Below are 11,993 nucleotides of genomic sequence, written 5' to 3' on the forward strand. Positions count from 1 at the left end.
ATAAAGATACAATCGTGGGAGGGAGGGGGGGAGTAGTGTATGAGAAAAAAGGAAGCGAGAAAAAATGGGAGGGAGAACGGGAAATATAGAAGGGAGAGAGAAGGGGGAGACAAAGGTGTGGAGAGACAGGGAGGAGAGGCTGGAGGGGAGATGGAAAGAGAAGAGGGGGAGACAGAGTGAGAGGAGTTAGGGATATTGGGGGAATTCAAGGAGGGATTGGAGAGACTGAAGGGAAGGGGGAGAGAGGGGGGAAAGGTACGATGGAGGGATGTTTGGGGGACCCACTATGTTAAGAAAGTTGTAACAAACAACTTTGTATATTAGAAATAATGTCAAATCAATATAGCCCTTATTTTCCTTTAACTCAATGTTTATATTCAAACTCAGTAAAAAAAAAAGAAACGTCCCTTTTTCCTGACTCTGTCTTTCAAAGATAATTCATAAAAATCCAAACTTCACAGATCTTCATTGTGGAGGGTTTAAACACTGTTTCCCATTCTTGTTCAATGAACCATGAACAATTAATGAACATGCACCTGTGGAATGGTCGTTAATAAGACACTAACAGCTTACAGATGGTAGGCAGGTAGCCTAGTGGTTAGTGGTCTCTCACGTCACCCCGCTCCTCCGCTCTCTCCACTGGCTTCCAGTTGAAGCTAGCATCCGCTACAAGACCATGGTGCTTGCCTACGGAGCTGTGAGGGGAACGGCACCTCAGTACCTCCAGGCTCTGATCAGGCCCTACACCCAAACAAGGGCACTGCGTTCATCCACCTCTGGCCTGCTCGCCTCCCTACCACTGAGGAAGTACAGTTCCCGCGCAGCCCAGTCAAAACTGTTCGCTGCTCTGGCCCCCCAATGGTGGAACAAACTCCCTCACGACGCCAGGACAGCGGAGTCAATCACCACCTTCCGGAGACACCTGAAACCCCACCTCTTTCAGGAATACCTAGGATAGGATAAAGTAATCCTTCTCACCCCCTTAAAAGATTTAGATGCACTATTGTAAAGTGGCTGTTCCACTGGATGTCTTAAGGTGAACGCACCAATTTGTAAGTCGCTCTGGATAAGAGCGTCTGCTAAATGACTTAAATGTAAATGTAATGTTAGAGCGTTGGGCCAGTAACCAAAAGGTTGGTGGATCGAATCCCTGAGCTGACAAGGTAAAAATCTGTCGTTCTGCCCCTGAACAAGGCAGTTAACAGACTGTTCCTAGGCCGTCATTGTAAATAAGAATTTGTTCTGACTTGCCTAGTTAAATAAAGGAAATAAAAAAATTAAGGCCACAGTTATGAAAATTTAGGACACTAAAGAGGCCTTTCTACTGACTGACACCAAAAGAAAGATGCCCAGGGTCCCTGCTCATCTGCGTGAATGTGCTTTATGCATGCTGCAAAGACGCATGAGGACTGCAGATGTGGTAAGGGAAAAAATTGCAATGTGAGATGCCTAAGACAGTGCTACAGGGAGACAGGATGGACAGCTGATCATCCTCGCAGTGGCACACAACGTGTAACAGCACCTGCACAGGATAGAATACATCCAAACATCACACCTGCGGGACAGGTACAGGATGGCAACAACAACTGCCCGAGTTACACCAGGAACGCACAATCCCTCCATCAGTGCTCAGACTGTCCACAATAGGCTGAGAAGAGGCTGGACTGAGGTCGTAAGGCAGGTTCTCACCAGCACAAACCCACTGTCGCTGGACCATACAGGACTAGCAAAAAGTGCTCTTCACTGACGAGTCATGGTTTTGTCTCACCATGGGTGATGGTCGGATTTGTGTTTATCGTCGAAGGAATGAGCGTTACACAGAGGCCTTGTACTCTGGAGCGGGATCGATTTGGAGGTGGAGGGTCCGTCATGGTCTGGGGCGGTGTGTCACAGCATCATTGGACTGAGCTTGTTGTCATTGCAGACAATCTCAATGCTGTGCGTTACAGGGAAGACATCCTCCTCCCTCATGTGGTACTCCTCCTGCAGGCTCATCCTGACATGACTCTCCAGCATGACAATGCCACTAGCCATACTGCTCGTTCTGTGCGCGATTTCCTGCAAGATAGGAATGTCAGTGTTCTGCCATGGCCAGCGAATAGCTCGGATCTCAATCCCATTGAGCACGTCTGGGATCTGTTGGATTGGAGGGTGAGGGCTAGGGCCATTCCCCCCAGAAATGTCTGGGAACTTGCAGGTGCCTTGGTGGAAGAGTGGGGTAACATCGCAAGAACTGGCAAATATGGTACAGTCCACGAAGAGGAGATGCACTGCAGTAGTTAATGCAGCTGGTGGCCACACCAGATACGGACTGTTACTTTTGATTTTGACCCCCCCCCCCCCTTTGTTCAGGGACACATCATTCAATTTATGTTAGTCACATGTCTGTTTATGTCTCAGTTGTTGAATCCTGTTATGTTCATACAAATACTTACACGTGTTAAGTTTGCTGAAAACAAACGCAGTTGACAGTGAGACAGTGAGAGCACTTTTCTTTTTTTGCTGAGTTTATATATACCATTGATAGCCAAAGACATCCCGTCAATGACATTACATTTACATTTAAGTCATTTAGCAGACGCTCTTATCCAGAGCGACTTACAAATTGGTGCGTTCACCTTAAGACATCCAGTGGAACAGCCACTTTACAATAGTGCATCTAAATCTTTCAAGGGGGTGAGAAGGATTACTTTATCCTATCCTAGGTATTCCTGAAAGAGGTGGGGTTTCAGGTGTCTCCGGAAGGTGGTGATTGACTCCGCTGTCCTGGCGTCGTGAGGGAGTTTGTTCCACCATTGGGGGGCCAGAGCAGCGAACAGTTTTGACTGGGCTGCGCGGGAACTGTACTTCCTCAGTGGTAGGGAGGCGAGCAGGCCAGAGTGACTGTGTGTGAACAAAGCAAATAGCATCCATGTAAGGGCTGTGACTCAAACGGTTTTCCCAGAGCTATTTAGTGATAGTGAAGTTGACACATCGCAGCAGGTAACACTCGTGGGACTGGAGTCGGCCAGGTGTAGCCGATGAACTCCGAGAGCCCTGAACTCCTGCTGAAAAAGGGAGGGACCGTGAGACCCTGGGCTACCTGAGCTCAATTCAGCATTCAAGACCTCTCGCAACATGAGCGTGAGAATGTAATTCAGGCAGAGAGGGTTTCAGAACCAACCCTTTATTGTGTTCTTAACATCAATACAGTTGTTTTGGAACTCTGTCAGTGCCATTGTACAGGGCGAAATGAATCAGGTGTACATCCAAGACAAATGGAGAGATGTTACTGTTGTTGACAGTAGCTATAGCCTATGTAGACATGAAGAACTTATGGATATTATAGATAATCATTCTACTGTACTATTGGAGCTAGTAACATAAGCGTTTTGCTGCACCTACCATAACGCCTGCAAGTCTGTGTATGCCAGTGGTGTAGTGGTGCCAAGAGAACTGTGTACACTCAAATAGTTTCAAAGAATGTCCAAACGCCCCGCCCGGCGAAACAGTGACATACTCTGAATTACCTAAAAATATATTTTTTAAATCTCAGTCAGGCCAACCCAAGATGTACTGTGCAAGTACACTAATAGTAGGCCTACCATTGAAATAGATACATGTAAAAACAAAATGCACAAGTTTGCGATTTTTCCCAAATTCTTCAGATTTGAATTCTCAAAGTGACACCTTTTTTAACAGGAAAACAACCAAAGTGTACAAGTCCATAACAATGTATAAACCACATCCTGAGAAATTTAGATTTTTTTTGTTGTTGAGTATTTACCCATTAGCAGTGTTTCTGTACCACATGAGTTGGTGTTTCCTAAAGAAATGGCTACTGGATTGATGCAAATAATCATGATATCATTCTGACAGGTAGGCTACTTTGGTAGCTAGTGTGGTTGCGACCCATCATTCATGTTTTGAGCCCCACCGGTTTGTAAACAAATATATGCAGTACCAGTCAAAGTTTGGACACACCTACTCATCCAAGGGTTTTTCTTTTTTTTAAACTATTTTCTACATTGTAGAATAATAGTGAAGACATCAAAACTATGAAATAACACACATGGAATCATGTAGTAAGCAAAAAAAGTGTTAAACAAAACCAAATATATTTTATATTTGAGATTCTTCAAAGTAGCCACCCTTTGCCTTGATGACAGCATTGCTCACTTTCGGCATTCTCTCAACCGGCTTCACCTGGAATGCTTTTCCAACAGTCTTGAAGGAGTTCCCACATATACTGAGCACTTGTTGGCTGCTTTTCCTCCACTTGAACTCATTCCAAACCATCTCAATTGGTTTGAGGTCGGATGATTGTGGAGGCCAGGTCATCTGATGCAGCACTCCATTACTCTCTTTCTTACACAGCCTGGAGGTGTGTTTTGGGTCATTGTCCTGTTGAAAAACAAATGATAGTCCCACTAAGCACAAACCAGATGGGATGGTGTATCACTGCAGAATGCTGTGGTAGCCATGCTGGATAAGTGTGCTTTGAATTCTAAATAAATCACAGACAGTGTCATCAGTAAAGCAACCCCACACCATCACTCCTCCTCCTCCATGTTTCATGGTGGAAACCACACATGCGGAAATAATCCGTTCAACTACTATGCGTCTCACGAAGACACGATGGTTGGATCCAAAAATCTCAAATTTGGACTCATAAGACCAAAGGACAGATTTCCACTGGTCTATTGTCCATTGCTCGTGTTTCTTGGCCCAAGCAAGTCTTCTTCTTAGGAAAATACAGAGCATAGGGGTTGGTAATGTTCTCTAGTTGCGCCGTAATTGGCTCAGTGTTCTGTCACTCAAGGGGACACTACTTCAACGCAAAATCTACAGGGAGAGTACGAAAATTCAAGCCCCATGGGTGCTGACATAGAGTTACATTAGAAGTGCCCATCCAAGAAGACTCAAGGTCATTGGCCACAGATAAAATTATGTCAAATCACATTATATCTACCGTAGCTTTGACTGGACTGATTATGTCAACATCATACTTTCAAAATCTTAGCTAGCAAGCTAGACAAGCAGACATCTCCATGAATCACATCAAAAATCTACCTGCAAATCCTTTTCAATCCTTGTCAAATGAAGAGAAATTATAGATAAAATGTATCGGTGCTCATTGGCCATTGGACAAAAACATTGCATAACAAGTTGGAAATTGCAAATTCAACAATGAGTGGTTTGGAAGGAATCAGTGGCTAACTGCAAGCGTTGTAAAGCAATCACTAGCCTGCTATTCAGTGGAGTGGGTGAAGGGTCCAAGTCGGGGTTCAAGGGTCTCTTTTCCAAACATTCAACACCATGGGCCAGAAAAGTTTGAACACATTGGCCATGTGTTAGTCCAGCATGACTTCTGCCACGTTCAAAACAACGGTAAACTCGGATCTAGGAAATCTCGGACTTCAGTGAGTTCAAGACGACTGGGAAAATACGTTTTGAACGGTCATCCAACTTGGAAATCCAAGTCGGGAACTCATGCCTCTTTCTAGAGTTCCCAGTTGTCTGAAAAGCACCGTAAATCCAGAGAATGACAGACTTTGATGACAAAGTTTGATGACAACATTTTCCCTCAAGGACTGCTGCGTCACCTTCCTGTTCAAGTGAGCACAGCACAACAAGTTGAGTCCAAAAATGTCTTGTATTCTGCTGCATAAATGGTGTCATATGCCAGGGAGATATGTGTACGGTAGCTAAGAAAGTAATACTAAGTGTATGTTGTGTAGTAAGCTGTTAGTAGCCCATTTGCCTCACCCTAATAATTTGGTCTATTTTCCCCTCTTAATTTCGCCTACTGTTCTGACTGGGTGGTGCACATGCAGCCTATAGCCTGTTTTAGAGAAATGTAATCATTGAATATTGTAAGAGCGTCCGTTGTCTGGTTATATACCCCCTTTATTTATCCTGCAGTTCTGACTTGTTGGACAGGGAGAATACTGTAAGAATGGCCCATGTTCTGAATCTGTAGCTATTTCAAAAGTGCTGAACAAATAGTTATATTGTAACGACCCTGGGTTTTGGCAGGTGTCGGCAGGTGTCGTTAGTTGTCTCTGATTGAGAATCATACTTAGGTAGCCTGGGTTTCACTTTTGGTTTGTGGGTGTTTGTTTCTGTGTGAGTGTTTGGGCCACACGGTACTGTTTCGGTTTTGTATATTTCACGTTTATTATTTTGTTCCAGTGTTCAGTTGTGTTTTTTGAATAAATCAATATGGAGACTTACCACGCTGCGTTTGGGTCCGATCCTTTACTCCTCCTCAGACGAAGAGGAGGAACGCCGTTACACATATCAGCTATGTTTTTATAAAAGGCAGTAAATGGGGCAGCCAGACAAGGTTCCACTGATAGCCAGGTGTAGCGGTGGTAAGTGGTAAGGTGCTGAAAAGAAAGCTTTGCTGTTGGGACAGCTTTATGTTGGCCCTAACAGTTTGTTGGCACCGTTTGTCACCATTATAGTGCAGTTGATGTATTGTTTAGTGTTGTGTTGTGCTTTGCTGGCATATATACAATTTTTATTTTATTTATTTTTGCCCTACCAAGATTCACATGCTAAAATCGCCACTGCTTAGGTCTATCAATCGCATCGCTATATATTTTTTAAATATTTCTTAATTGTTTGAAACCTGGACGTTTTACTTCATATTATATTACTTGAACGTAGCCTACAGCCAAAATCCCACCATAGAAACGTGGAGTCAATGATTTTTTATAAAGACTTAGTCATATGCTTTCTCCTGTTTTTATTGGTCATATTTATTATTATTTTTTACTTCCTTTCATTGTATCAACCAAAGGCATTATCCTAGTCATATTAGCAAACCATGATAGTTGTTGCATATTTAAATCCCGACTCTTTCTAAATTTATAATGGATATTTACATCTCTGTCCACGAAACCTCTGGTACATGCATTTTAGAACGGCGTTGCACTTTTGCAAAATTGCATTTTGGAACATTCGCGCGAACGCCTACCAATGCGCTTAAAATGTGAAGAAATCATCGTTTTCAACATTTAAACTGAACATTCTGATCTGTTCCATCAGCCTTTTTAATTGAAACGGCGTAAATCTCCACTACGCTACTTCGGTATGTATCAGTGGGGGTTGAGAAGTGAATATAAGCAATGCCCACGGAAAATGAGTGGGTGTATGTCGTATACCTGCGTTATACCCCCTACCACACCACTGGTGTATGCAACTAATACTCTTTGTTTTGACATGTTTTTTTTTATCACTGATTTTACACCATAATATTTAGACCCTTACCAAAAAGGAATGCTTGCGCAATTACGCACAAAACCGAATTGGACACACTGTTGCCATTATATTCCATTTCGAAAGTATCTATCTGCGTATAATTTTCTTTAGGTGCTTGTGAAAGTTTACAGCTGGAGTGCTCCTAGGCAACGCTCTCTGCTGAGTCTATCGAATTCTTGATCTTGCGGGCAGCCGCGAGCAACATCCCGCAGCAGCGCCTTCCCCAGTCGCTTGCGCGCCACGTGTCGCGGGGTTCTGCAGCAGCTGGAGATCACGCCCGCACATCACACAACCAGGGGAGCCCGCTGAGGAGCGCGCACGCCCCGGGCTGACGGAGAGAGCAGAGCATACACAACCCCTGCCTTTCTGTCGTTAACGGCTGTATGCTATTACTATTGCATGGGGCACAGAACATAATTATTGTGTAAAAGTTGAAAATATTGACTTTATGATTTTTAAACAGTAATATAATAAAACATTATGGACTTTTAAACTTTTATTTACAAAACGTCCTGCGAGATTTAGTCGGCGTCGCGCACACTTTTCTTGACTTCCCATGACTGGATTTAAGTGTCGGTTATATTCACTTCAAATAGCCTAACTATGTTTATATAATCGTCAGCCTTTATTTTTTTTTTTTATTACTAGTTTTTCAAGTGTAATAACTTGGGAATTACTAAATGTATGTGTTAAAACTATCTGTGTGGGGGAAATTATCCTAACCATTAAATTTACAGCTCGAGCTTGCGTCTGTCTCTCCGATAAGGATAAGGAAATGTAATTATGACCTGAAATGCAATGCGTAGCCTAACTTCTGCCCGACCAAAGGCGATGCAGGCAATGCATCGCTCTAATCGTGTGCTCTCACTCAGAAATATCTCTGCTCTGGCTCGCATTCCGATAAGCCCGATCGAGCTCTCAGTAGGCGTGGTTTTCCCAGGCTTTTAAAACAGCAGCTGCTATTTACCTTCCCTGTAATGTAAACCACCACCGCCACCCCTAGCCCGGCAGCCAAACCTCAACCACTGCGCTCATAAAACATCCTGGCACGTGCTCCACATTCACAATAGCGCTCGCATGCCGACAGATGTCAAAACGCCAAATTTGTACAGCGGTGGGGCGCATTAAAGAAGTACTGCTCCAATCTTGACAGGTTAAAGTTGAGATGGTTCTTGATCTCACGCAGTGCAAAACTTGATCGAGGCTGTAGTTCTCAGCCTCACTGCAACACAGGGCAATCTAAGAGGAGACAGCCAGGTTCTTTCCCCAAGATCACATCTAATGATATAAACTGTAACAATACTAGGTTATTACATAATAGCCTAACAAGTAGGCCCGCACTGTAGTTAAGAACTATACATTTGGTTTCTTGAACCATTGCATAAATTACTTAAACTATGCTATTTCCTTAAACACTATTGTCGGAATAGGCTATCTTCTGTGGATGTACCACATTTACCGGTTTGTAGTCCACAAGTATGTGGAAGTATAATTACAAGCAGCCTATGTGGAAAAGTGTATTGTTTGTATAGTTCTATTGGGTGCTATAGCCACTATTATCGTGTGTAGAGTGTTCCCCTCCTGTGCGTATCGCCTGAAAGTTGGGGATCAGCATGCCAAGTCAAGTCAGCCCAGCACTCTGTGCTGGTAGTCAGGGGCTCAAGTGTTAATATGTAAACGGAATGATTGAAGGCAGTCCCGGTTGTGCCCTAAACCCGGCCGCGCGCCATTGGCCACCCGCTCAAACGCCAAACAACCAATGGAAGAGCGCTGAACACGAGCCATCCTCCCCTCCGGCCGCGTGTCCCTCACGCTGATTGGTAGAAAGTTACTGTGGGAAAGAAAGTTTGGGAAGTTTCACACGAGCCGTTCGCGTGCAGTCCCAGATATAAATAAGACCAACACGAAGTGCCTTTACATTCTACTCAGACGCAGCGTCCGTTGGCAGACAGTGGTCTTTCGACTCCGTGACATAATTCAGCCCTCTCTTGGGGACAGTTGTCTCTCGCGCATAGGTGCACCACCACACAGAAAGGATTTTGTTCCTCCGGAATTTGGAATTTTATAAGAGGGTACTGCGAAGAAGTGCCGACTGCTTGTCAATAACCACCAACAGTGGACTGTAATACAGAGTTGCCGTGCATGTGTGGAAGGGATATTTCAGACGGACAGAAGATGCCTGCCGATATGATGGAAAAAAACTCATCCTCTCCGGTTGCTGCTACCCCAGCCAGCATGAACACGACACCTGATAAACCCAAGACGGCTTCCGAGCACAGAAAGGTTAGTACTCGGTCAAAGCATTTTTACAAATGCCGATATTCTCTCTCCGTCTCTCCAAAATTACACACGAGCTGGTATAGCGAAACATGACCCATTCCTCCACCTTGAGCAAGTTCCATCATTCTAACCATTTATTTTATTTGTTTTCTCTAGTCATCCAAACCTATCATGGAGAAAAGGAGAAGAGCCAGAATAAACGAAAGCTTGGGACAGTTGAAAACACTTATCCTGGACGCGCTCAAAAAAGATGTAAGTGTTCTGTTTATTACGCTCATAACAAATGCATTATTACCATCTCAATACTATATTAACTTTATTGAAAACCTTAACGCCTTATACAATTTCCATCGGACAATCGTCAAGCCTAACAATATGACTCTTCTACATTACAGAGCTCCAGACACTCAAAACTTGAAAAGGCAGACATCCTGGAGATGACCGTAAAACACCTCCGGAACCTCCAGAGAGCGCAAATGACTGGTAAGTGACTGTAGCTGCTCGCTGAATACCCGGGGTGATTTCTTCCAGACTTCCTTCTTGCGGATTAGATCATGATAAGAAGGCGGTAGTCGGGTTACAGACTTGGCCCACATCCTCACTCCCATATTGTCTCGGAATATAGCTATTGAATAGACTACTAATATCTCAATTAACATCCCATTTAAGTTAGCCATCGGTGAGCCTTGGAATATACATTTTTAGTTTGAGCAATGTTCATGTTCGCAATTCAAATTTGTATAATTTTTCTCGATACTCTCAGTGGTTTATAATTGTCTCTCTTTCTCCCAAAGCTGCGTTGAACACTGATCCCACCGTGCTGGGGAAATACAGAGCTGGATTCAGCGAGTGCACGAATGAAGTCACCCGGTTCCTATCCACCTGCGAGGGGGTTAACACCGAGGTCAGGACGCGGCTTCTCGGTCACTTGGCCAGTTGCATGACGCAGATCAACGCTATGAACTACCCCACACAGCACCAGATTTCAGCCGGGCCTCCCCACCCCTCCTTCGGCCAGTCCATGGTGCAGATGCCCAACTCATCTCCGCAAGGCAACGTGATGCCCCTGCCTTGTAAAGGTGGCTCTCCCCAGAGCATGTCACCAGAAGCCACTAAAGTATACGGCGGTTTCCAGCTCGTACCTGCCACAGACGGACAATTTGCCTTCCTCATCCCCAACGCAGCTTTTGCACCCAACGGTCCGGTTATCCCGGTGTATGCGAACCAGGTCAACACGCCTGTTCCAGCGGCAGTGTCCCCCGGTGCACCGACAGGCAACTCGGACTCAGTGTGGCGACCCTGGTAGATAAAAATAAATAAAAAATACATATTGAAAATACTTTTCTAATGACACTCAGTTCGATCATTGTTCAATGTTACAAAACATTTGTTTTGATTTTGTTTTTGTACTTTCAATGCATTAAGATGAAAAGATGCACTATATTTGTATAGCTTATGAGGGCGTGAAGTTCATATTGGAATGAGATTTGTATTGTTGAAGTCTTTTCACTGCATTTTATATTCGAGGTGTCTTTTGTACTGTGTGATGCCAAAGATATGTTGAATGCCCTTGACGTAATTCTTCGTTTTGGAAGACAAATAAATTTGTAAAGATATTGAAAAACATCTGCTATGATTTTGTCAACAGAAACCTGACCACCAAATAATGGCCTACATAATTCTTAACTTTTGTTTTGAGCTGTGTAGCGAAGATACACTTGAGAATAATGTGTTATACATTCTATAAGAGAAAATGGCTATCATATTCTACCAATATTTTTTGCGCAAAAGTCATATTTGATATTGAGTTGTGCATAATCGTTTATGTTCTGCTGCGCGCAAAACCCATGCACATTCAACCAATTGTAAACTAAACACAGCCACTTGTTGCTCCAGGAATGGATCACAATTTAGTCTTATGTTGCGTAAAAGTAGATCATTTTTCGCACCAACACTTGCATACAAGTATCATAGAATATGAAGTGGGGCATTTCATTTGATACACAAAGATTTTGCGTAAAATGCCATCGCACAAAAGACCGTTGCTTCTGGCTTCTTTCAACAAGAAACGTGCCTGATTTGCCCAGGTGTATCCGAATCCAGGTGTTGCTCGGTGAGATGAGAGGTGAGGAGATGAGGGGGAGAGGGGGAAACAACACTGAACATGTGTGAAATAACGAGGCCCTTTAGGCCTAGAAGGGGATACCAGTTTGATAAAAAATATATTCCTAAAAATGACTTTCGATAATTATTCTCAAAGATCACATATATCCAAGATAATATTTAAGTTTTTGTCCTTGAATAATTGTATTTGTAGGCTAACTTTGAATTAGTTATATCAACATCTCTCCCGCTGTTCATGTCATAAGTGGCCAATGAACCTTGAATAAAAAGTCTTGTTATTTTAATTTGTGTAACACCAACGAATGTCATTTTATCCACATAATCAGATGAGACTATTGTTG

General features: G+C 43.5%; 1 protein-coding gene across 1 annotated transcript; it reads left to right on the forward strand.

Annotated features, from left to right (window-relative positions):
• The first annotated feature begins 9,153 nt into the window (after positions 1-9,153).
• On the forward strand, positions 9,154-11,154 carry LOC115108074 (transcription factor HES-1-like). The gene is made up of 4 exons (XM_029632015.2): positions 9,154-9,531; positions 9,685-9,780; positions 9,924-10,011; positions 10,323-11,154. The coding sequence occupies exons 1-4, from the start codon at positions 9,391-9,393 to the stop codon at positions 10,832-10,834; spliced, it is 837 nt and encodes a 278-aa protein (XP_029487875.1). The 5' UTR covers positions 9,154-9,390; the 3' UTR covers positions 10,835-11,154.
• The last annotated feature ends 839 nt before the right edge of the window (positions 11,155-11,993 follow it).

The sequence above is a fragment of the Oncorhynchus nerka genome, linkage group LG24 (genome assembly GCF_034236695.1).
Source record: "Oncorhynchus nerka isolate Pitt River linkage group LG24, Oner_Uvic_2.0, whole genome shotgun sequence".
NCBI lineage: Eukaryota > Metazoa > Chordata > Actinopteri > Salmoniformes > Salmonidae > Oncorhynchus > Oncorhynchus nerka.

What these genes read in the sequence shown, in the direction of transcription:
- LOC115108074 (XM_029632015.2), top strand. Translation starts at nt 9,391, where the DNA reads ATGTGTGGAAGGGATATTTCAGACGGACAGAAGATGCCTGCCGATATG. An exon ending in TGGACGCGCTCAAAAAAGAT is followed by an intron (nt 9,781 to 9,923) that starts GTAAGTGTTCTG and finishes TCTACATTACAG; the next exon opens with AGCTCCAGACACTCAAAACT. An exon ending in CCAGAGAGCGCAAATGACTG is followed by an intron (nt 10,012 to 10,322) that starts GTAAGTGACTGT and finishes TTTCTCCCAAAG; the next exon opens with CTGCGTTGAACACTGATCCC.